This window comes from Haliotis asinina, chromosome 2 (assembly GCF_037392515.1).
Source record: "Haliotis asinina isolate JCU_RB_2024 chromosome 2, JCU_Hal_asi_v2, whole genome shotgun sequence".
Taxonomy (NCBI): domain Eukaryota; kingdom Metazoa; phylum Mollusca; class Gastropoda; order Lepetellida; family Haliotidae; genus Haliotis; species Haliotis asinina.
This window is the reverse complement of record NC_090281.1, coordinates 25,561,935-25,589,203: the sequence shown is the minus strand read 5'-3', so window position 1 is coordinate 25,589,203 and position 27,269 is coordinate 25,561,935. Positions and strand designations below refer to the sequence as shown.

Sequence of the window (27,269 nt, the reverse complement as noted above, 5' to 3'; positions counted from 1 at the left end):
CATTGAAATAGTGTGTGATGACGTATTTGCTGGGATACCTGTTTTTGAAATCAGCCTTGGAAATACCAGAGAGTCAGGTCATTGTGAGTGAGTGAGTTCAGTCTTACGCAGCCTTTAGCAATATTTTAGCAATACCATGGCGGGGGACACCCAAAAATATGGGCTTTACATATTGTAACCATTTGGGGAATCGAACCCGGGTCTTCGGCGTGACGAGCGAACGCTTTAACCACTAGGCTACCCCATCGCCCCGAATCCCGTTACGGCATACATAAACGTCGTGCTTGTACTTACGACAATCTACGATAAGCATATGCCTCAAATGTAGTATTTTGTATTAAATATATGCTGGAAGGGTTAAAGGAGTAAAATCCGGTTTTTGGTCCTGTGTATATGAAACTATGTCAGTTAAAGAAACACACTTAAATTACATTTGTGACGTCATTCCATTGTCTGCTCGCTCCAATACTTGTCAGGAATGGAGAGGCGCGTACCAGTTTCAATTTTAAGACTTCATTTTGACATTTAATTTGACAGAAATATTCCCAATAATTTTATGGAATGGAGAGTTACTAGGACATTACCCTCTACAAACCTGTTTAAAACATGCACATATGTACTTCAACAATATACGTGATATACATCTCCACCAATAAAACATTAATGAGCCACAGCTTGACGGCATACAACAGATGGCTTGGGTAACGCTGAATCATTTGTCTAACCTGACCATACGGAGCCGCACTTATGCGTCTTAATTTGGCAGTCAGTTTGTAGCACTTATAGTGATGTTCCAACAATATCACGGCAGGGGTCACTAGAAATGGCTTCTAGTGTACCCATGTGGAGAACCGAACCCGGATGTTCGGCGTGACAAGCGAACCGCTAAGATACCCCACCGCCCCCGCACGTGTAAAACAATGTATACAGTTTATAATAGCGAAAGAAATGTGAAGACCTCGACGAAAAACTTGCATAAGGCGAGGCTGTTCTGACTAAGATTGTGTACAATCAAGTACTACTCCGGTCACGTGATATGCAAAGAGTGAGTGAGTGAGTGAGTTTAGTTTTACGCCGCACTCAGCAATATTCCAGCTATATGGCAGTGGTCTGTAAATAATCGAGTCTGGACCAGACACTCCAGTGATCAACAACATGAGCATCGATCTGCGCAGTTGGGAACCGATGACATGTGTCAACCAAGTCAGCGAACCTGACCACCCGATCCCGTTAGTCGCCTCTTACGACAAGCATATTCGCCTTTTGTGGCAAGCATGGGTTGCTGAAGGCCTATTCTACCCCGGGACCTTCACGGGTCTGATATGCAAAGAAGCACGTGGTAGTGATGTTATGATGTCATTCATTACTGTCGGGAAATGGACAAAGCCAGGGATGAAATAACGGCCGTGCGTTCGAATAACCGCCTTTACGCCCTTCGTGCGTACGTACCATCCAATATGTCACGGTATTGTGCATTGAGTGAGTATTTCTTTATGCCGCTTTCTGTATTATTTCAGCAACACCATGGCGAAGGACGCCAGAAATGGGGTTCAAGCACTGTGGGAAGTCGAACCTGGGCCTTTTGAATGACGGGCGAAGCCATAAGGCTACCAAACAGTCGCTATTGTACAGTGTCACATACACGGACATATACCAGCGCAAAAAGCCTTTTATGAGATGGCCATAAATCTGTCTATAGCCCGGTTGTGTTTATTGAGGCAGAATCTCTTTTCAGCCGTGTGTTTTACTTCATTGATTTATTGTTTTATCAACTGTCCACGTACATTCGTCTCCATTCATAGAAGCATGAGGAAACGTTTTTTCTGACAGTGAATGTGGCATTGATATTTGATAATTTGATAATGATAATATATAACAGATGTATTGTGAGTGAAAGATAACATTTATACTATTTATACTAAATCATGCAGTTTGATTTGATTTTCACAAGATATCGACCAGAGTTTCGATCATAAATCCAGTATGGCTACCGTCACGTTTCAGCAGCGTGGAAATCGATATGAGCTAGCTACAGGTTTGGTGGTGTGCTAATAGTTATATGAATCACAACTCATTTTCTAATTAAAAATAAAAATGCATTCGAAATGAAACCAATACATGTTTCATGTATCTCTATTCTCTGTGTGCAGAATATCAATTATCGTGGCTTTCAGTATGAGACAATACTGATATACATACGCTACACAGCTGTGTCCAAAACAGATATTTCGCTATAACATGGGAGATACTTCGCTTTAACGCGGGTCGGGTGACAGCTTGAACCATCTTACAACATTAATAAGCCTCAAGTCGTCATGGGTATTCCTCAAAGGCGGCGGTGGGGTAGTCTCGTGGTTAAAGCGTTTGCCCCTCACGCTGAAGACCCGGGTTTGATTCCCATACGGGTACATTGTATGAAGCCCATTAATGTGTTCCCCGAGTGTAAGAATACTGCGGTGTAAAATTAAATTCACTCACAATACGGAGGTTCCCATACAACGAGAGAAAAGAAACTGGCAGTTTGGAAGGAGGTGTTTACCAACTGAAACATCCATAAAGCATCTCCTCATCTATGAACCCCGTGGAGATACGGGCTAGAATCCATACTTATCGTAACGGTGAGTGAGTTTGGTTTTACGCCGCACTCAGCAATATTCCAGCTATGTGGCGGCGGTCTGTAAATAATCAAGTCTGAACCACACAATCTAGTGATCAACCGCATGAGCATCGATCTGCGCAAACAGGAACCGATGACATGTGTCAACCAAGTCAGCAAGCCAGACCACCCGATCCCGTTAGTCGCCTCTTGCGACAAGCATATTCGCCTTATATGGCAAGCATGGGTTGCTGAAGGCCTAATCTACCCCGGACCTTCACGTGTCTCACCTTTTATGGCAAGCATGGGTTGGTGAAGGCCTATTCTACCCTGGACCTTCACGGCTCACTTGTCGTAAGGTCAGGCTTGCTGACTTGGTTGTTACCGCGTGTCATCGTATCCCTAACGTAGGACGATGCTCATGCTGTTGATCACTGGATTGTCTGGTCCATGTTCGATTATATACATACCGCCACAGCATAGCTAGAATATTGCTGAGTGCGGCGTAAAACGTAACTCACTCACTCAGTGATTACTCCCAAATTAAGCCAACTCATTTATATGGGACACACACACACACGCATGCGCGCACACAAACACACACACACACACACACACACACACACTTAACTGTGGGCGTTCAGGTGACCTTAGACTAACATGAACGGTCTCTGAAATGAACACAAAAAATTCCTAAATTATAATTGTAAAATATTTTTATATTTATATCATTTCCACCTGAACTGTGGCAATCTCGACTTCCATGAGCTTACTGGGATATTATAGCAGGGTCTTTATGCCAGGTCGAGGTGACCTCAACTAGTGAAGAGTTTAGAAACGAGGCCCCGGGGTAGTCGAGAGTGATTGATGAGCGGTAGATGTACATCGACTATAATTAATTTATATCAGTGTTTTCTTTGCTTTACAATAAGTTTCAGTAGCCTACCACTGTCGACATATAAACAGCAGCTGAACACAATACATGAATCAGAGCCTCGCCGCGACATCAAAGTTACGCAGTTCCTCTCTAAAGGTGACACAGCTGTTGAACCAAATCATTCAAACCGGTTCCGGATTGACATTACCTGGTTCAGGAAGGGTCCCAGGGGATTAAAAATATAAATCTACTCCTTACTTCGGCGTCAAAGGGCTCAGTTTCTTATCTGATAGTGACACCGATGCAAAAATCATTCAAACCGGTTCCGGATTGACATTAACTGGTTGCCAACCGGAATGAGTATGCCGAGCCGGTAGTCGGTTATCGCGAGCAGGGAGGGAGAAGAGGAGTGCTCTGAACGCACGATGTCCGTGTTGAGGGGTGGCGATCTCATTTCAATGCCAGCAATCTGGTCGCCCGGAGACATCTCCTGACTAACCAAGTGGTCCACTCAACACGGCTCCCATCCCAGGTAAGTTTGCGAACTTGGAAGCATTTATCGTGTTCGTCAGTGGATTTCACTGCAGGTACGCTATATATTGGGGATCCATCACATCACCGACTTGTCCAAAGAAACCAAGCGTTGGGTAGAAGTACACGAGGCCATCAACCTTACGGGCACAACGTGACAGTTATATTTAGAGCCAAATGAAACATAACCTCTTTACCTCTATCGAGTTATCTGATGACGTCAGAGGGATTGTAGTCTAGTTCCCATAGTATGCTGCGCTGGCGCTTTACTGCTCCACTGGCCCACTCAATGGATGCATAATGGCGGTGTCTACTGCGTATATGTTATTTGACACTATTATAACCATTGGAAAAACCATGAACGGATTTAGTATTTTCCTTAATTGTATGTTCACAGGAATAGCGAGAATAGTGACATTACTTGAACAGTTTCGAGAAACGAAAGACACCCTTACACAGGCGTGATGTAAACAATGACACGTACCCCGTTTTCAGGGTGATATTTCGTGTCAGTTATCGCGAAATCGTTCACTTATTCCATGGAACTGAAGGACCACATTGATTGTTATGTCCCGTATATTCTGTCGTAAAATGGTGGTCGGGTGGAAATATTGAAGGAAGAAATGCAGATTTACAGATCACATTAATTAAAAGCGGCGAAGATGATGATTAATGATGATGAAGATGTGATTATTGATGACGCTGTTGTTATGTTATTAGAGACTGGTAAACAAATATTCATCGAACGGGGTTTCACCTTTCAATGCGGGAAACCACATTTCCTCGCCGAGACAGCATGTATTTCTTGCACTGTTGTTTAAAGACAGAGCCAACGAATCTAGAAAATGAAACCGGTTTCAGATTGACATCAACAGCGAGACTCAACAGTCCGCATCTGAACCCAGCGGCAATATAATACTCCGTTACTAGGCAAAACACGAGTGCTAAGGGATGGTTTCGCGTGACCAAGCCTGCGAGGTGACTATTTGGTGGTTTGGAATGTTTAGAGTCATGAATAAACTTGCTTAAGTCGATAAGATGATAAATAATGGTGTAATTGATAATTTCTATAAAAATAAACAACAGACTGAGGACCTTTCCTCTTGTACAGACCTCTCTCTTTTAGGACAGAATAACTGTCCATACATGTAATGGGCTTAGGATTCCGAGCGCAGCTATTAGTCGAATTTCATATGTCGCACGTTCATAACGAATGTGATACCCTTGAGTGCGTTATAACAGTACTTCACTGTGATGAGATATTTCGTATTGAATGCATGGGTATGTAACCTATGTTTATAAATGACCAACTTTAGTGTTTCTTTTTCTATAGGTACATTAATATTTCTGAATTATTCATAGCTTTTTACATACTGAATAATTCAAAAATCATTAGCGAAACGTATATTAGGTTGCACCGACGGCGAAATAAATTCATTTATATGTACAGGCGCTACTCTGTCACAGATAGGAATGATGGGGTTTCCACTTGTCACGAATAAGACCCCGGTGCGATTCCCTGTGTGGATACAATGTGTGAGGACCATTTCTACTGCCCCCCGCCGTAATATTGCTGGAAAATTGCTAAAAGCGGCATACATATAAGCTCACTCACTACTCTGGACTTCTGCGATTCTATGCTATCCACCTGAGATACAATGCCTATATGTGTACTCGCAACAAAACACATGCAACTGTTAACGGTAGCGGTGTACGAAATGACAAAAGAAATAAGAAATTGGAATTTGGTGGCAAGTGTTATATGGCAAATTCAGGAAACCGGCATCTCTCAAACACAAGAGAATAAAAATCACCCTGAATTGATACCCGGAGGCCGTGATTTGATACCTGGAGGCAGGGATTTGATACCCGGTGGTCGTGACATGAATACAAGATGGCCGTTATTTGATACGTCTGACAAGCGTTTTCAAGCGTATCATGAAAATATAGTTATCTTCAATTGTTTGAAAGATATCCTAAATCAGATTAGAGATAGCTTGAACCATAGTAAAGATATCTCGAATAGAGAGGTTTATATATCTGAAAACTCGTTCGTGATATCACGAAATGAATCAAGGTTATGTTAAAGCAGTCTAGTTTTACGCCGCAGTCCGCAATATTCCAGCTATATGGCGGCGGTCTGTAAATAATCTGGGCCAGGCAATCCAGTGATCATGAAGGAAGAAGGGACACATATGTAGACTGGCTGGTTTATTATGCGAATTACATGAAATCAAATAGGTCAGGTCATCTCACATAAAAAGATCATTAAACTCAAAATACAGAAAAGTACCAGGTTTCCTAAACGTCGGAAAAGTGATTATTCCGAAAGCCTATGTCGTTGCTCCTGTTCAAATGGTTATGAATGGTATTGTGCATTGCGAATATCTTTGATTTGAATTTGTGTTTTTGTATATGTTATATGCTCTTGTACCATCAGGGTTTGGGGTTAACCTGGTGGTTAAAGCGTTCGCTCGTCACGCCAAAGACCCGGGTTCGATTCCCACATGGGTACAATGTGTGAAGTCCATTTCAGGTGTCCCCCGCCGAGATATTGCTGTTATAATGATAATGCTAAAAACGGCGTAAAACCATACTCACTCGCTTAAACCACCATCAATGTGGTTTGTGAGAATAAAGAATTTAAATGAAATATTAGTTGCTAGGAACTGTTGTTTCTTACATAGCCTAATCAAATACATTAAACACACACACACACACACACACACACACACACACACACACACACACACACACACACACACACACTTTTTTCTCTCAAACCTATACCCGCCCCTGGAATGGACTCTTCCTTGGACACGTTTCTGTATTTTTATTGTATACAGAAATGTACACATCTGTAGTACCCGTGCCGACAACGACCACTTCAGCGGCGGCCGGCAATATAGTGTAGATCAGGGACTGTGAGACAGATAACCCGTCTCAACGCCAGGCTGTGTTTATTGATTCCTAGACAGACGTGTGGTACAATTAACATGACACCACCCTGGGACAATCTCAGGCGCGTGCACATCCAGTTTAACCCCGATCACATCTGTCTGTGTCCTGACATCTTGCAGAATAAAGGGACAGCCATACACTTGCCACATCGCCCCTGGGCACCCTATGAGGTTCACAGTCACCAATCGCAAGAACCTCTTGTTTTCCCCGGGGGCAGCGTGACTTAGTTGACTAGTTCAAGTACCCCGTTGAATTCAGCGCAGCCCTTTGTCCTACGACAATATTTGATTCATTCGGACCATCGGTTACAGAATTTAACGCAGGATGCAGTCACTCCCATGTCAACCCCTGTCGACCATGCAGTCTACCATGCAGTCACGGTGAGCAGCTAATCACGTGACTCAGGTTGGAGACGAGAAGGAGACAGGAACGCGTGGAGTATGTAGCTAGGGAGTGTTTTCGTTCCGTGTTTTCATCTTTAGGATTTCACCAAGCTCGCCAGTGTGAGTCGGCATCATGTACTGTTGAGGTAGGTTGTGGTTTTCGTCTGCATCAGCTGTGCACATGACTTGTGCAAGCAAGCGTTTAGTTTCTGAAAATTTACAATTTCGATAAATACAAAGGAATCCATTTATAACGGGAAAGAGGCTTAATGAGGTTGATGATTCAGCGATCCTGAAAATCTAGACTTGCTACTTCTATGTCTGATTCATTGCAGTAGGACTCGGCGTGGCGGGAAATGAAGGGCTTCGTGGGCCGCGATACAGATTATGTACACATTGCACCACTCTCTCAAACGTGATTTGGAAACAGTGTAGGACTGGGGTATCGGTGTTGTATCTTGCTTGTTGAACATGCACGTTGATTTTGCGTCGATGACTTACCCTTGGGTTGCAACGAACTGAAATTTAACATATTCTTGACATTTTGCCAACTCCTGTCCGAATGAGTCGTTGTCGGCACAGGTGCTAGAGAAATGTACTCTTGTCAGTGTAAATGTTCAGAAACGTACCCGGTACCCTAAACGGCAGACGAGTACGCTTTTCTCAAGCCGAAACCGAAACCGGTTCGTTGTGCTGTTCCAGATCGCCTGATTTCGAGAGCTTTCACTGCCCTTTGTATCCTAACACAATCGAGTATGGAGCTTATACCATAGTACGAGAGTAAGGATTAAGAAGATACTGCCAACTTCTTATGTTCTTGATTTATTTAGGTCTTCCGTATTGCCGAGAGGGCGAGGCAGTAGGGAAAAGAATGTTCAGGGGCTGTGAGACGAAAGGGCTACAACGAAACGAAAACCAGCGGTAGAAATGGAGACGAGAAAACGATAGAGCGATAGATCGAGGAAGGGCTATATTTCCTATAATTTTCTTTGAAAGGTTAAATGATTTCCATTGATTCATCTCAGTAATACCTACCGCTGTTTTGCTATTTACAAAGTGACAATACAGATGTTAGTGCTTTTGTTGGGCTGAGTCCCCTCCAGGCTTCGAACCTTCGTTCTCAGCGTCAGACACCTCATGGCCAGCACACAAAGTCAGCCATCTAACCCACTCAGCCGCCCTGGCTTCTTCAAAAAGTGGAAATCGAACAGCTGTGGCTGTTGGGTAGGAAGCCTAATGATTAAAGCCTTCGCTTGTTATGGTATTCCCTGTCGTGATATTGCTAAAAATGGCGTAAACCATACTCACTCACCCACACTCACCCCGTCCATCCACCGCGCCTACCACAATTGGGGTAGCCTGGATCACGGACTGTGTATACCCCTGATGAGTGTAAATTGGCACGGCTTCCACGGCCGAAAGCTATTGAGGGACTCAACTCAATAAATGTACCCAAATCTGTACTATACTACATCTGGCCACTCTCTGCCATTATGGATTCATAGTTGAATTTGGTTTTGTATGCAGTGTAACTGCCTTGAGCCACTGCCGTTAGATGTTTCTCTGACTTAACGTCCGGTCGGGGGACAATGTCTTTCTTGATTGACCTGCTTTGAAACATAGGCTCTTTGTTCGAACAGAATAGTACGGTTATGTAACAGTTCTGTGACGAGTTCTAGTGTTGTCGTGCACAATGAGAGGGAGGGAGGGGTGGAGAGGTCTGCGGGATTATTGATTCCCGATCTAGTTTGTGGGTGTCAAGTTTGCGTCGTCTTTGCTCATTCTGTGTTCTTTGCGTCGTCTTTGCGTCGTCTTTGCTCATTCTGTAGTCTTTGCGTCCGATAGTTTCGACGGCGCTTCGTCTCCTGTATACGTGGGTAGATCGTTCTGTCTCATGTCTCCACTTATACGTCAATAACGCTTGATTGTTCTGCCTCCTTTTATACGTCAAAAACGCTTGATTGTTCTCTCTCCCTTTATACGTCAATAACGCTTGATTGTTCTACCTCCATTTATACGTCAATAACGCTGGATTGTTCTCTCTCCATTTATATGTCAGTAATTCCAGATTATGCTGTCTCAATTTGTTCGTCAGTAACGCTTGATTCCTCTGTCTCCATTTATACTAATTCCTAATTGTTCTGACACCAGATTGTTCTGACACCACTTAAACATCAGTAACGCTAGATTGCTCCTTCATTTACGCGTCAATAACGCTAAATTGTTAGTGTTAAGCGCGAATCAGGGAATATTGTATTAGGCTCTGTCCGTCCGTCCGTCCGTACGGATTGGAATATCTTAAGAAATGTAGACACGATTCTTTTCATATTTGATATATCTTAAACTATGACCTTCACTTCATTTTCTTTTCAAGTTTGATTTGATAATATCCCACATGTGTATCACGCTGTTGTTGATCACTGTATTGTCTGGTCCAGGCCGCCGCCATTATACGTAACATATTGCTCAGAGCGGCGTAAAACTATACACGCTCATAAGATACATATGCCATGTGCAAATACATGAGCAAGCAGATTAGTACACCTCAGAAAGACCCCATGCAATATTATTGTTCAAATCACAACATGAATATTTATCAACATAATTATTATGCCTTGTAGTGAAACAATTGTTTCAAGCGATGGCCACTAGCCTTGTCATTTTTATGAAACGTGTGTTCTCTAAATAATCTTTTAATTCTGTATAGTTACATTTTAAACAACCTCATTCAGACATCATCCCATTAATTTTAAACTTGTTCTGCGGAGGTATTTCGTGTAACCTACAATAAGGGGAGATAATCCCGACTGGACTAGCCCATCAATTTTGTGTATGCTACAAGGGGCGCTGTCATCTTTATACTTGTCGTAAGTGGCATTGTGTTGACAAGGTAATTAATTTTTACGTTGGTAAGGCAACAAAACATTCTTAATGTGTTCCATGTTACAGAAAATATCCATCAGCCGACAGTGGCAGAGGCCGTGTCAGTTTTTTGTAGATGATTCCGCACCCTGTTTGAACTAAACAAACTTCTGTTGCGTTGCAGTTTAAGAATCGCTCTAGGTCAGCACGAAGCGCTTGTTTACATTCCCTTTACTGTTACCGAACCGTCTCTCCTAATGAAGAACATAAGTCTAAAGAAGACATTCAAGATGGCAACCGAACTGGGTATACTTGGATATGTGCATCCTTTGCCTTAGCCCATGTAGTCCTGTCAAATCTGTCTTCTTCCGCTGTCAAATTGAAATTTCTCTCAGTTGCCATTTAGGGCGGGGGGATAGCCCAGCTGTTGAAGAGTTCACTCGTCACGCCAAAGACCTGGGATCGATTCCCAATGTGTGAAATAATGGATGAGGCCATTTCTGGCCTCGGATGGTCAGGCTGGCTGATGTGGTTGACACGCGTCATCGTATTCCAGTTTTCCAGATTGATGGTCATGAGCACGGTATGTTCTGGTCGAGGCACGACCATTTACAGACCGTCGCCATATATCTGGAATATTGCTGAGTGCGTCGTTAAACAACATTAAAGTCATAAACATTGAAAATCACCGTCGCGGCTGTAATGTTAAAGACAAGCTCTGGAATATAGGTGAAGTCGGCCTAAACCATATTCGTCAACTCATTGTAGTTGTATTTCTTATGCAAAACACTAGGCCATCAAGCGGGTTCTATCCTGGTCGCGACATGTGAAAAGACGTTGATAAATGGTACCTGTTCGTCATTGCCTGGCGCTCTGCGCTCTGTACAAGGACTAGTCGGCTCGGGACCTGAATAATGCGTCTGAGTGGGGTATTCATGCTAACTTGGGGCATGGTATCTCAGTGTGCTGGCAATAAGTAACCAGCAAGTCAGGGTTGTACAAGCAGCCACACACAGACACATGCACGTCGGTTTAACCTCACTATTATAATACCTATTTTAACCAGTCTACCACAGGTGAGCGAACTTCGACTACTTCGACCAGCAGGTGCAGGCACATTGAGGTACCGCTGCACACCGTAATATGAGGTAATTTTAACAGCTTTAATCTGGACACATACACATATACATACTCGTGCTCGTCGTCATATGAGTGAAATATTCTTATACGACGTTAAACCCCATTTCACCTCGACTGACCACAAACATTGCTGTGACATTGTTGAAATATTGCTAAATTCGTCGTGAAAGCTCACTCACGTGGACGTCATTTTTGTGTGGGACCAAGGCGACTTTAACCAGGTATGTAAATATGGCACCCCTGTGTTAGGTGAACCTTTGTGATAAAAGAAACGTTTGATAATCTGTTTGTAAATTGCAAATACAGAATATAAAGAGCAATGTATGTAATGCAATAAGGTATCTATACATATGGAAATTAATTAAGCAACACCAAATTCAAAGACACATAAAAACTTAACAAAGTTTAACGAAGTAATTTTGATGATTGATTATTCAATTTTGATGTATTGACATACAGCATGAGCTTTTCATGGGTTGATATGACGCGCGTGAAGCTTGCACAGCGCACGTGCATTGCTTTAACCTCAACTTTCGAAAAATGCACTTTTTCCCTGGGGTGTTTACAAGCGCAGGTTGTCGATTGCATTCGGTTTTTCATTCATTTCAATGTCATGGCACGTAGGAAATTATCAGAGGCCACTCGTTGGCAAATAATCGGCATGAGGAATGCTGGTATGTCTCTAAGACAAATCGGGACTCAAATCGGACGACATCATTCCATAATTTCAAAACTTTTGAAAAAATACCGGGCCACTAATGAAGTTAAAGACCTGCCTAGACCAGGAAGACCCAGGAAGACCACAGTCCGGGAGGACAGAGCTTTACTGAGACTTGTACGGCGCAGGTCCTTCGACTCGAGCTCTCGGTTGAGACAGGAGTGGCTTCCAGGGAGACCCATCTCGAACAGGACTGTTCGGAATCGTCTGAAAGCTGCAGGATACCGGGCAAGGAGGCCAATCAAGCGACCCAGACTGTCTCCAGCCCATAAGGCAGCCCGACTGGCCTGGTGTAATGACCGTTTGCACTGGAACATTGCCTCTTGGAGGAAGGTCCATTTCTCAGATGAGAGCCGGTTCTTGCTGCACATGGTGGACGGTCGTACTCGGGTCTGGAGGCAGAGGAACACAGCAATGGCTCCACGGAACATCCAGGAGACTGTGGCCTTTGGGGGAGGTTCCGTTATGGTATGGGGGTGCATTTCCATGAACTGCAAGTTGGATATCATTACCATCCGTGGCAACCTTAACGGTGTTCGTTACCAACAGGAGGTTCTTGACAGGGCTGTGGTACCTCATTTTGAGAACCATCCTCTGGCAACGAGACCCATATTTATGGACGACAATGCTAGACCTCACAGGGCGCATGCTGTAAATGATTTTTTGCGGCAAAATGCAATTGACAGAATTCCATGGCCTGCCATGAGCCCTGACCTCAACCCCATTGAACATTTGTGGGACTTTATTGGCCGTCGTGTGAGGCAGAGAGACCCACCAGTCCATAATCTCAACGAATTGACGGCTGCCCTGCATGAGGAGTGGAACAGGATCCCCCAGAATCAGATCCGGAGACTCATCCAAGGAATGAGGAGGCGTCTGGAATCGGTGGTGCGTGCGCAGGGAGGACACACTAGATATTGATGAAAGTCGGTGTGCAGACTCTCAGATGACTGTTCTTTCTTTCCATGTGACATTTGTGTTAATACACCTGACAACAACGTCTGTGGATGAATAGTAAATTGTGTCCATTTTTTCATGAATTTAAGACAGTTTTAAGAATTTGGATTTCGTTGCAATAAAGCAAAGTCTTGATACTTTTTCCCTTTAAGTTGTTTGTCAGAGATCGTCTGTTGAATAAAAAAGTGTCAAACTATATCAACCCGGCATATTTTGATTGTCAGAACACTTCAAAGTTGCTCCAATAGAAAAAATTGGGGTGTTGCTTGATTAATTTCCAGGTGTATAAATAAAAAAATCCCGGACTTTGTTTACCTTTAATTTGGAGACGACCTCACTGCTAAACCGGAATAAGCAAGAAACGTGTGCGACCTTTCCAGAGAAAAAACCGAGAGTTTTCAGTGGTTACGCGTACGAAGTCACATTGCCGAAACAGATAGCCAAACTTGATGTGTCTCTCACGGCTTTGCTGTCAAAACAAACCTGCTTTGTCATCCAAACAGGTTTAAGAAAACAATACATGTTATCTCATAATTATGTCCACCTTTCTCCCTAGATTTTTTTCATATTTGACATCAAGCTTCATTTAGGGAAGGCGCAGGGCCCAGTCGATTTTGGTGAACTTCACTCAGTTTTCAAGGTCACAGTGACACTTTGAAGATTTCAGTATGTAAACCTGCATGTTTTTAGATTGTAGGCGAGATATCTCAAAAACGGCTCACTGGATTTTCTTCATAGGCTTTCAAAACTTCCGTTGAATGTTTTTCAATGAGCAATTTCGTTATTACTATCTTTGCATATTTCATATACTGACATTCATGTTAGTGTCCAAGTGAGTTTTGTAAATATTGGTAGGTTTGAACAACTTCAGAGCAGGATATATCAGAGAAGTTGACTGGTCATGTTTTAGTTATCCCCCGCAACGCGTTTTAATATTGTGGGTATTAAAATGCACCCCGTCCGTCCGTGCACATTTATCGTTTCCGGAGCAGAACTCTAAAACCGTTCAATATTTCTTCACCAACATACACTGGTCTAGTGGTGTATTGGTGCCTTTTGATAGTTTCGGAATTCTGAATAAAATATTTTTGACGTTTCCATGGCAACAAGTTTGACTTCGACTGAAATTGGGGGTAATGCGGGGGATATTGATGACTGTGTCTTCTTGTTGACTTCATTTTTAACTTCATTGTAACTACGACCTCTACTTTCATTACTTTTTAAGATTGAATTGATAATTTGCAGCGGGGGATTATGTCACCCTAGTGACAATGCTTGTTTTATTCATTTCAAATGATTGTATGGCTTTTCTGGACAAGTCTCTTTATGGTGCCATCATAAGTAGAGGATGGTGGTGAGGGACTTCAGCGCTCGTATTGGTCTATGCCGGTATCACTAAACGCCATTCTTGTGAGTAGGAAAGGTTAATCGTTTCTTGTGAAGACAATATTACACATGTCAACATTCTTTTACTGGTTAAGATAATCAGTTAGTTAATTAATCTGTTGGAAAGCTAGCTTTACCAGCTACAGCCATGTAAATAAAATGTGGCCTTCCCGTCAATGGTCATTTTTTAAATGTGCCAGCCCAGTCAGTGAGCCTGACCACCCGACCCCGTCAGTCGCCTCCATGTTGCTAATGTTAAATCTTATATCTTAGATTATATATGCACGTGAGAATCAATTCATGTGCTGCAATGAGACTTGTTGGTATCCTAGTACGTCTATTTCATTGAAGACCTTTCGTCCTACCCATTGCGTTTTGGGTTTTTGGGTTTTTTTTGTGTGTGACAGGGACATTTAGCCCAGTGTTTTTTTATCTGGGGGCTTTATGTCCTTGTGGTCCTGACACCGTGAGAGGAGGCCCAGTTCGATACAACTCTTTTCAACACTTGCTTGATAAAGGTCGCCCTTATTGCAATAAATATGTTGACTATCAATAGAACTTGCTTTTCCTTTCCCTATACAACATCTAAAATGCCCCTCAGGGAACTCACATCTATTGTCAACCATTCCGACTGTCTGAAGGGACGACCGCCAGCTCGAGCAGGATAATTCCGCTCCCGGGAAACGCTGTGGGGTTAAGCTAGGATTCCGTTCACCACATTCATGTGTATTTGTTTATCATATGCTGAATAGTCATCTAAAGAAGTTTGAACTCAACGTATCGTCTTCAATGCGAGCAACAGAGATGTGCCATATATGTAGGAACAAACATGGCTGACGTCACTGTCAAGATGCAGGGCCAAATTCAAACTTGCGCAACAACTAAGTTATTAAAGAACTGAAGTTCATACTTGGTGATGTATCCTTTGACAGCAATGATTTTCCTCAGACGACATAGGATAGATATACATGTTTCTGATATAGTTCACAGGTGTGTTTTCCTGCACGAGTTGGTTCCCTCGATCAAAGTCCTCACGGGCATTGATGTAAACAATACATTGTCTCAGTCAGAAGTTCTCTGTAAAATTGGTATTTGGAGACTGCTGGCCACAAAATACCACTTATGGCATTTCTTTGCTTATATTTTGCTACGATGCGGACTTTATGCGCCGGCGCATGCATCGTCTTGCAAAATATATTTTTCATTCGGGAAATGCTGGACAGTAATAGGCCACAACTCGGAATCAATAACACCAATGTATTTTTGAGCATTTATGTTGCCTACAACAGTTATTGTTCCAGCACCAACTTGAGCAGCCCAGACCACGAAAGAAAGCATGACACCCGGGACTCAAACACTGCGGGGTGTACTCTTCGTCTGGCCTTCTTCACACACAGTTATTTTTCCCAATACCTATTTTACATTCATCACTGAAAATGACCCCATTCTTCATTAACTCTTCTCCAAAACTTTCCTCGGGCCCGAGCGAGGCGATTTCTCACACATACATCATCATTCCGAATTTACTCTTACAAGACCCGTCTGTGATAATTATTTGCGAATTTGAATTGTACGGTCGGAGACAGTTCTGTCTTATTCTTATTACGTCTTGAGTGATTTTCCGACAAAGGAGAAATCTGACTCTCTCTTTTCCCCCTAAAGTTGACGAGTATCACGTGCAGTGAGCGATCGACCGAGTCCAACTGTGCGATTCTCTGTGCTTCCACTTTCTGATTACTGTTTTCCGAGGTAAGCCAAGATCATTAATGATTTCCCTGCATTTTTGGTGCTGTTGGAACTTTGCAGTAGTTTTAACAGACTGTGACAATTCTCTTTCATTTCACATGCTACCGGAAGTCTCCCTTGCAGATAAGCAGACGACATAAAACGTCACGTGACTGCCACTTGCTGAAAGAACAGGGTTGAATTTTGTATCTACTTAAGTTTCACGGCCGTACGTCTCCTGTTTCAAGCACAATTTGTATTTTAAATGAACCGCCAATTATGATTCTGATTTGGGATTTGTTTCGGCACACCTCTGTAGTTCCCCTGTCGACACACGCACGCGTTGACACCTAAGTGAAGAGCCATTAATACGATTCTCATCACAATTGAATAGCATCGATTTCATTACTTTCTGACAGTAAGTCCATCTAGTAAGGCGAGGACACAAGAACAGGCTGCACGTTATACAAGTGCAGGGAACCGACCTCGGATCTTAGAGTGATGAGACCCGTGAAGGTCCCGGAGTAGAATAGGCCTTCAGAAACCCATGCTTGCCATAAAAGGCGACTATGCTTGTCGTTAGAGGCGACTAATGGGATCGGGTGGTCAGGCTCGCTGACTTGGTTGACACATGTCATCGGTTTCCAACTGCGCAGATCGATGCTCATGTTGTTGATCACTGGATTGTCTAGTCCACACTCGATTATTTACAGCCCGTCGCCATATAGCTGGAATATTGCTGAGTGCGGCTTAAAACTAAACTCATTCACTCACACAGAGTGATTAGCGAACGCTATAACCGTTAGGGTTCCCCACAGCTCTTTATTATTCATATCAAGAATGCAATTTGCTGGAACACTTATTATAGTCTGTCTCACAGTCCCTGAAACTAACGCCCTTGAGGAAGCAAGTCTAGAACTTCTTAGGTTCACTCCCACTGTGACTCTCTTTACAAATTAAATATGATTATTTGCCACAATCAAAGTTACCTGTATGCAGAGAATGAGTGTTAGTCTACGGCACTTAGTGCAAAAATGTGCGTACTCTAAATCACAGTTCTTGCAGACACACACGAGTCAATAGTTAATCTGTTTTCGTTGAGTCGGAACCTGTTTGGGCGGCGTGCTATTGTTCCGTGATTTGACATATTTCGGCGCGTTATGGAGGTGGTTATTGATTTCGTGTAATACCCCAGAACAGTTTACAATCTCTGTCACTACTCTGCACATTGGTGAGTCCGACATTCAGGACTTTGGCTTCGTCCGTTGTCATGGAGACGACACAGGCTAGTGCAAAGGATTGTAAAGTGAACAGACGAAGGGATGTGTTTTTATATCCATTGCCACCCCGTGGAACCAATGGCAACGTTTCGACAAGTGCGTCTGAACATAATATTTGGCTTTCAAGAGTGGAATATGTTGGTATGGGGGTCTGTCTGCTCGCAGCAAAAACAAACTTTTCAAAATTGTTAATTCTGCCAACAAAATTACTGGCGTGTGGTTCGAGTATATTCCCTCTATTTATAGATAGACTAGATTGTCAAAAAGGCAACTGAAATTAGAATTGACAGTATCCATATTTTATCTCATCATTTTGAATTACTTCCATCTGGACGCCGCTTTCGATTACCTTTACTTAAAACAAACCGAGCTCGACAGCCCTTCATACCATCTAGAATTTGTATTATTAATTCATCAGATGTTTTGGAATAGTCATCATGCACGCGACAACCACTAATTTAGCCTCTCTACCTTTGTATTATTTATTATCAGCATTCATTTGTGCTTGTAATTAGTGTGTATGCGTTTTTAATATTGTATGTATTCACTACGACGCCGTTTTGATACAAAAAGAATTTCCTCCTGGACAATACAGTTATACCTTACCTTATCTTATCTTCCAGGTCGCTATGAAACTTGAACTACTTTGCAAATTTTTTTAAACGCGATATCTCATAAAACGTTGTACCTAATTTCAGTCCCTCAGCTGAAGAAAATATTGTCATGTCTTAAAATCGGGTACCAGGGTAGGGTACCAGGGTAAAGTAACAGGGATGAGGTACCCGGGTAGGAAATCCGGACCCGTCCCAACCCCTAATACACACCGATAGTGACAGTGGAAATAAGCATATGTATCTGTACATTCAAATCTACTTTGTTCCTGAAATATCTTCTGAGAAGTGACCATGACTAAAAAGTACACAACACAAGAGGTAATCTTCTCGATAAAAAAACTGGTATATAAGTTAATTTAATTCTTCTTCAGCGGCGGGGCACATTGCCATGTTTGTTTTTGTAAGTCTTCCGCTGATGCTATGAAAATAAGGAATATATGTGAATGTGGTCCCGGTCCCGGTTTCACTGTGAAAATGTCATTGTAGAATATGATCGATTGCGTTTTGTTTCCGAGTCTAAGTTACAAAATCTGTCCGTGTTTTCAGGTGACGAGTTCGCAAGCGAATATTTTTCGACGGGTATCCAATTGAAATGATTGGTTGGATATGTCGTTTATGCCGCATTCAGCAATATCCCAGCTATAGGACGGCGTTCTGTAAATTAATCGAGTCTGGACCAAACAATCCAGTGGTCAACAGCAGAAACATCGATCTACGTGATTGGGATACGATGACGCGTCAGCGAGTTTGATCACTCCATCTCCTTACTTTCCACATACAACGAACATATGCCCCACATAACCGTGGGCCGGTGGACCATGGGCTCATATTTTTTTACTTTTATATTTTTTCATAATGGACACCGTTGAAGTCTTTTCACCGACTTTGTATATGGTAGCCCAGTGGTTAAGGCATTTGCACGCAACGCCGAAGACCTGGGTTTGATTCCACACATGGACACAATGTGTGAAGCCCATTTGTGGTGTCTTCCGCCGTGATGTTCCTGAAATACTGTTAAAGCGACGTAAAACTCAACTCACTCACTCACTCACTCACTCACTCACTCACTAATTGTGTATATTGTATTGTGTTTTCAGAAGGATGTCGACGAATGGGTGCACCATGATGATCAGACAAACCTGGCGACGATGTTTAAAGATCGCACTCGGATTCCTTGTTGTCATCGTGTGTGTCAGGTTCTCTGTTGTAAGTATAATCTCCGACTTCACACATTCTCTTCCCCCTTCACCTGGGAAATTAACGCGGATCGTCTGCGTGACGAGCGAATGCTTTAAGCACTAGCCTACCCCGCCTTCCATCTCCTAATTAGAGATATGAGGACTTAACTCTGCCGATAACGTGAGAAGGCCATTCCACCAGTCAGATACCAAATCCGATACAAACAAGTTCCCTAAAGTACTGTCGGAAATAGGAAGAAAAAAAATACACAATTGCAAATAACATATGTCGAAATAACCCACATCGGCCAAATTTGGCATTCATTGGGATGCGTAATAGGATATCTAGAATGTTTACGCGGGTAAAACGTAGAAAAATTACCAATATCTGCTGAAAACAATAGATCAGGCTATAGATGGCAATTAAGTCGTTCAGCCAGATATGAAGACTTACCGCCGGCTCACCTGACATGAAATGCATGTGTTGCTGTCACGCACAAGAGGTCATCTCAAAGATACTTCGTGCCTTTTCGTGTGTTTGATTAACATCTTACGTACATTTCTTTATATCGTGGTATGTGGAAACGTATGATACCTGTAGAAAAAAATGAATAGGAGATTGTATTAAATGTCTCAAAATGTATAGGTGGCATCTACAGGACTGGATATTATTATACCCCGTTTAGTGCGATGCGGGGGATATAGTATTAGGTTCCGTTCGTCCGTCCGTACGGATTGGAATAACTTAAGAAGCGTTGACTAGATTCTTTTCACATTTGGTATCTGGGTTTATCGCAGTAAAAGAAAGGTCTCACTCAGGTTTGTCGACCTTGACCTTCATCTCAAGGTCACATGGGGTCTTAAGTGTTTTACCTTTTTGTGTTTGAACAACTACAGTGCAAGATATCAAGAGAGTTTAAGAGTAATGTTTTCGTTGACATTTTACTTCATCTTAAACTACGACCTTCACTTCCATTTCTTTTAATGTTTGATTTGATATTATGCGGCGGAGGATTATGTCACCTTAGTGGCAATGCTTGTTTGTAAATTGGATATGACATGCTTTTTTACTTCCAAAGTTTAATTTCTTTACAGGATTATCTTATCATAGCTGAATTCTCTATCCCCCAGCCCGACCCCAACCACCGTCTGCGATTCCCTTCCTAGTTTTGCTTTTTGACGACCCCTCCCATCCACTTCCACCCCCACCCCAAACTGTTTGATTTCTTTCCTTACTTTAGATAACGGGCGGTGAGGTAGCCTAGTGGTTAGAGCGTTCGCTCCTCACTCCCAAAACCTGGATTCGATTTCCTACATGGGTACAAGATGTGAAGCCCGTTTCTTGTATCTATCTATCTCTCTCTCTCTCACTCCCCCCCCCCCCCCCACACACACACACACCTTCTTTCTTTCTTTCTTCCTCCGTTCGCGCCTACATTAGCATATTAGTTGATGGTAATGTCGACCATTATAACACAGTTCCTCCTTCCGGTTTGATAGTTTAGGACGGAGGGCCCATTTCTGGTGTTCCCAGCTGCAGACATGCTGGAATAGTTGCTAAAAGTGAAGATCCGGGGTAGAATAGGCCTTCAGCAACCCATGCTTGCCATAAAAGGCGACTGAGCTTGTCGTAAGAGGCGACTAATGGGGCCTGGTGGTCGGCTCACCTACTTGGTTGACACGTGTTATTGGTTCCCAATTGCGCAGATCGATACCCATGTTGTACCCATGGATTGCCTGCTCCATACTCGATTATTTACAGACCGCTGCCAAATAGGTGGAATATTGCTGAGTGCTATTGTTGTAAAACTGAACTCACTCATTCACTTATTATCTCTCTCATTACAGCAACCACCTTGCATTCTTGGCTTCGTTCCTCTCCGGACGTATCCGTTATTTGAAGGGGATGTACGAGTACCACCCGATGTCACAGTGGTCACTGCCTACCTCAACCTCGGCCGTTTTAACAAGGGGGACGGAGGAACTGTTTTCGGCCCCACGTTGTACCTGGAGTGGGCCACTGTGTACAAGTATCTAAGGAACCCTCTTGTTGTGTACACCGACTCGGACCAGTTTGTCCGACTGTTCACCGACATGCGAAAACACCTGATGAACATCACAAGAATCATCAGGATTGAGAAAAAACAATTATGGGCTTTTGACCATTTGGACAAAGTCCGTGTCATATACTCAGACCCGAACTACCCAAAATACCAACCAAATACAGTGGTTCCAGAATATCCGTGTGTACAAAATGCAAAATACTCGTGTGTTGAGAAAGCCATTGAGAGTGACTTCTTTCATACTAAATATTATATGTGGGTCGATGTTGGTTACTTCCGGTTAATCACAAGTCGAAAGAGGGACTTCCGGTTGACACTTCCGCCCAATTTCGACGAGAAGAAAGTAGCTCTTAATCAAGTTCATCTAGACTATTCAATGACTGAACGACCAGAAGATATTTTTAAAAATATGTACGTGTGGGTAGGAGGTGGTCTTTCTGTCGCTGAGAAAGGTGTTTTTCGCCAGTTCGTTAAGGAGTACAGAAAGGCCGTGGAACATTATCTGGACCTGAAGCTGAGCAACTCAGACCAGCAGGTGCTGTTTGCGATGTCAACAAAGGCGGAACGTGCTAAACTGAAACTGACAGTAGAGATTCAACCCTACATCTGGAACGTCTGGGGCAGTTGCTGGTACTACCTCGGCTACCAGTGCTACAAGGAACTTTGACGACGTCTTTGTGTAGGACTTTTCCAATCTTCATACACCTATTCCTGACACTTATGCAACCAAGCATTTTCTCTGTTTCCATGATATATGGAACACCCTGGAAGATCTGGGTTAGCAGATTGGCCTTCAGTAACCCATGCGTGTTGTAAGAGGCGACTAACAGGATGGGTTTGGTCGGGCTCGCTGACTTGGTTGACACATGTCATCGGTTCCTAATTGCTCAGATAGATACTCATGCTGTTGATCACTGGATTGTCTGGTCCAGAATCGATTATTTACAAACCGCCGCCACATAGCTGGAATATTTCTGAGTGCGACGTACAACTTAACTCACTCACTCGAACACCCTGGTGTATCGAACACGATACGTCAGTTCAGTATTGACCCTATCACAAAGTGTATAGTTCTACTTATCAGGAAGTGAAGGCCTCCGTACAAGGCTTTAAACATGTACAAAATCTACTCTGCTGGTCTGGTCCACGAGAGTACTTCATCTCTCATAAATGATCTTATATAGACAGATTTAAAATGATCAAATGGCATTTGATACTCGTGTTCCTCCATAGTGTGATACGTGTATCATCCTATATTTACCTACATGTGCCTTGCAATTTACACACAAAATACAATCGCTCATATCAACAGATGTCAATGTCTTACACAGTCTCCCACCGTTAGTCCAAAAACACTAAGTGATACCTGTTGGGAATGTATAGCACCTGCATAGCTCAGTGTTCTGTATAATGGCTCCTTTATCCAGATGGTTCTTTTTTTGTTTTTCTCTGCTTTGGGTGATTTCAGTGGGAAAGGTACATTCCGGATTAACGGAGGTCCGCTGTCCTACTACTGTGGATCTGCAAGCTGGCCAATGTACCCGTGAAGATCCGGATTTGAATAGCTCTTCAGTGACCAATGCATATCTCCCCCTCGTAAAGATACCGGGCCCAGATTTTCGAAGTTCTCTTAGCGCTACGATAGTCGTAAGTACCATGCATTAACATTAACCTACGACTGTATTAGCGCTAAGAGAACTTCGGGAATCCAGGCCCAGGTTACAAGTGTTCTTCAGTAACCCATCGGGATCGAGTGATCAGGCTCGCAGACTACGTTGACGGTGTCATCGTATCCCAATTGCGAACATCGATGCTCATGTTGTTGATCACTGAACTGTCTGGGCCAGACTCGATTATTTACAGACCGCCGCCATATAGCTGAAATATTGCTGAGTGTGGCTGGGTGAAACTAAACTCACTCACTCACTCAAACCTGGATAAGGACAGGCATGATATGGTTAATGCCCGGATATGAGAGGTAATTTGTTTCCGTCTAAGTCCATTATTTGCAGTTCTTGCTTTATGTTCTATGTGCAGCTACTGGGGTGTATTTTTCAGATTACAAGCCAGCATGCATTCAGACAAAAATAACTGATGACTTTAATTACATACAATTGAATATTTGCAGTCATTGCACCCCGCCGCAACGCGTACGTACGTATTCATGTTAAAGCGATATCTCATGAACTATTGTACCCAGCATCCTCAAATTTGGTTACATCTTACACTTGGGGATTAGACAGACCCCAGTCAGTTTTGTGACCTTGACCTTATTTTCAAGGTCAATTATCAATATTTCATTGTTCTTTAGCGACGGGGGACATTGTCATATTTCTGGCAAACACTTGTTATGATGGTAATAACAATGTGGATTTACAGATTTATTAATCTTTTACCTTAATAATAAACGCTTGTGCGGAATTGAGGTGTCAACCATTTTTGGGGTGACATGGAAGCAATATCGCAAAAGGGTCTAAAAGGACCTTGTTTATTGGGTGCATGCCATGTTTGCCCACACCGGACCAGAAATAATCATAGAAATTAACAAAGGAACGCATAAAAATGTTCAAGTGTTCCTTTTTTATTCCCAGAATTTAACTCACAGTGCAATACATACCTTGTGAAGAATAAAGGAACACTTGTACTGTCTTGTGTTCCCGTTTTCGTTTCCAAGAGTATTGCAGTCATACTCAATCATTTTTGATGATATTTATTTGCCCAGTTAGAGCCCTTGCCACTTTAAATAAATATCGCCTATGCACTTTAAGAGCGAGCTACGTATAACAGAATAATGCCGATCTTGGGTTAAATTGTGCCCGTGTAGCACGTACTGTTAGCAATGACATACCTGTAAATAGACCAGCGGTCAGTTCTCAGGAGGACATTTCTCATGCTTTTCAGTCTCGTATGCGATTTCGCATCTATGAACGTAAATATACTGAGGAAAGAGAACACCGCTTCATGGCAATGTTCCTTTATTTATTCTCAAAGTACCTCCTACAACGCTTTTCAAAGCCGGTGATGAAAACTGAAAATATTAATGGGTATCTTGAATTTTACATTGTTCTTTAGATGAATGGCATGGTCATATGATGCTCAAAATAAATGTTTATTTCAACTTTTATAATTGGTGTTTCGTGACTGTTGAAAACGACTTGTCCACCAATATGGGTAGTGTTCAGTGTGGCACTGTTCCTGTTACCCAATCGTGAACCATTTGGCTTCAAACAGCATGATCGTTGATAGCAGACTTGCTTGGTGCCCCAGTACAGGGAAAGAAATACGGAATACTGTCTCTTGGATACAGCTTTGTGAAAATACCCAATGTATAGCTACACCAAATCCGAATGGATGCTTCCAGACGGGTTTTGTATGCAACAACAGTTTTTGTTTGTTTTGTTTATTTTTCAAAAGCCTGTAGTTTCGTGTTCGTACGTTTATTAAAAAAAATATCACAATTGGAGGTTTTGTTTGTTGTTTGTTGCTTTATCAGAAAATGATTGTATCCAGGGGACTTACCTCTCCCTATGTCCGTGACCGCTTCGTGTTATTCCGTGACAAGAACTTCGGAGTTACGGAAAGGGTTGGTTGGTTGGTTGGTTGGTTGGTTGTTGAACGCCGCGCTCAGCAATATTCCAGCTATATGGCGGCGGTCTGTAAATAATCGAGTCTGGACAAGACAACCCAACGATCAACAGCATGAGCATCGATCTACGCAACTGTATACGATGACGTGTCAGCCAAGTCAGCGAACCTGACCTCCCGATCCCGTTAGTCGCCTCTTACGACCAGCATGAGTTACTTGTTACCAATTCTAACCCGGATCCCGGATCTTCAATGGTTGGTTAGGCAACGTGGTGTGTGGTGACGAATATGGAGTGGTGATTGGCTTGGGAAGGTTTCAGTTTAGGTTAAAATGCAATCAATTCATTGGAATTCAAGCTCTGGAAATATCGGAACTGACATAACAGTAAATCAAGGCTGGTTCATATTCTGCCGTCTGCTCCATCAATTTATATGCCGGCAAGTTTTAACAGTTAAGGAGGAGTTATCTACCTTGGTCATGTGGATTTGCTTGAGGACTGACGCAGTTCAAAAATCGGAGAGTTTACTTTTACGCCGCAATATCACGCGGAGAACACCAGAAATGGGCTTAACACACATGTGAGGAGCCGAACCTTGGTCTTCGGCGTGACGAGGGAGCGCTTTAACCTCTAGGCTACCCCACCTCCCCAGTCTAATGTAGAAAGCGGCGTACCACCATACTCATTCACTCACTCTTTCACACTTAGGGTACAGGCTCTGTCTTTCAAGATCGTATCGCATGGTTACACTATATAATCAGAGGTGTGTATTGTATGTCTCCGGGATGTGATTTGTAAATACCTGGGATGTGATTTTGATTATTTCTAACCCAATTTTTTTAAATAACTTTGTCTTGCTATCACTGATCACAGAATATCACAATCTTCCAATATATATGTGGCGACGCCTGGTTCCAAACCTGCAACCCTTTGCTCTCTAGCTTCGCGGTTTTATCCTCTAGGCTACAAAGGACCGCTGTGATAAATGAAATTTTTGTCTGTATGAAATATTTCGACCTCACAAAACGGGTACTGCGGACGGCGCACATGCAAAACGTGGAATGCACGAGCTTTTCATGAAAATTGGTCACGTTACGGCCATCTGATGCCAATGCACTCTATACCGTGTACCCCATGGAGAGCTATCATAAGGTACTGTGTCCTGGTGTTATCGATCGTTATTCATTATTTTAAAAGATATTTTACACATAAACTGTTGATACCTTGGACAAACCACACCTACTCGGGTTTACAAGAGATTGTGAAGCCTGAGAGTCGGGGACATCCTCACGGGGTTCACAATCTCTTGTAAACCCGCGTAGTCGTGGCTTTTCCTACACTTAGCGGCGTAAAACTAAACTCACTCACTACACTTAACCACGGACGTGTCCTTTAACAAGCGTTCACCTGGATTCGATCCAGACTACCAATCACTCACAGACAGCTTGTAGCTACACCTGAACGTGTAATGTCTTCTGAAAAACAAGTCGATTGGAAGCTGATTTGGACCCTCAACTAAACGATCTGGACCCAGATAGCGGGCGATAGCAAAGTGTCGACCAATGAGAGGGCTTGCTTTGACCAAACCCCCTGTGTGCGGTCTTATCGTCCTTGCTATCGTCCGCCATTTGTGTCAAGATCGTTTATAGTTTGGCATGAAATCGTGAATTTGTGTTTGAGGGACACGTGTTAACACGTGTTAAACAGAAGCGGCATTAGGTTCACGCCACGGTCAACGTGTATTGTACGTGTTTAAAGGGGCACTGACGCGGAGCAATTTCCATGGACTGGTGTAAACTTTTGTTATAGTTTTTCTCCCGTGAGTACCCGGATGATATCCCAGAATTCGTGACTGGTTCGTTACCTCTGCTGCGCAGTCGGTATGCACAATTGAGAGTTTAGTGAGTGAGTGAGTGAGTTTGGTTTAACGCCGCTTTTAGCAATATTCCAGCGATATCACGGCGTTGGACACAAGAAAATGGGCTTCACACATTGTACCCATCAATTGAGAGTTTAATTATAGACAGTTCAAATGAGGTGACGTCATTTTACTTCATTACAAATGTATTATGAAAACAAATGAAACACTTCGAAGGTTAATCACCTGCCAGTGGTAGAAATGGTGAAAAACTATTAGGTTGGAAAAATAACGAAGCCAATATACGTCTCTATATTTTGTCTCATAACCCTAATTAGTTTATTGTCATATTTGTATGATTTTTGTAAAATTAATAAAAGAACACACGGTCTGCTTAAACTTATAGTAAATTTCTAACCTGACAGCAACATTTATACATTGCATAGATTGCCAGTGTGAATCCTATTTCACACACATACGCGATCTAGTGTGTGTTTCTGTGATATAGATTCTGCTGAATGCTACAACAAATAAATTAAAACAAAATGCAAATAAT

At 42.7% G+C, this 27,269-nt stretch overlaps 1 protein-coding gene across 2 annotated transcripts; it reads left to right on the top strand.

The window, feature by feature from the left end:
- Window positions 1-3,690: 3,690 nt before the first annotated feature.
- On the top strand, window positions 3,691-24,734 carry LOC137273474 (protein HtrL-like). 2 transcript variants are annotated; one of them, XM_067806178.1, is made up of 3 exons: window positions 3,691-4,005; window positions 19,128-19,236; window positions 21,057-24,734. In XM_067806178.1, the coding sequence occupies exons 2-3, from the start codon at window positions 19,132-19,134 to the stop codon at window positions 21,936-21,938; spliced, it is 987 nt and encodes a 328-aa protein (XP_067662279.1). In that variant the 5' UTR covers window positions 3,691-4,005; window positions 19,128-19,131; the 3' UTR covers window positions 21,939-24,734. The 2 variants fall into 2 exon arrangements, with proteins under 2 accessions (XP_067662279.1, XP_067662280.1); XM_067806179.1 differs by lacking the exon at window positions 3,691-4,005 and adding an exon at window positions 7,085-7,494.
- Window positions 24,735-27,269: the final 2,535 nt, after the last annotated feature.

Bases quoted from the DNA above. Each gene is read 5' to 3' on its own strand.
- LOC137273474 (XM_067806178.1), top strand. From the start codon at position 19,132: ATGTCGACGAATGGGTGCACCATGATGATCAGACAAACCTGGCGACGA. The intron at 19,237-21,056 runs GTAAGTATAATC...CTCTCATTACAG, and splicing joins TGTGTGTCAGGTTCTCTGTT to CAACCACCTTGCATTCTTGG.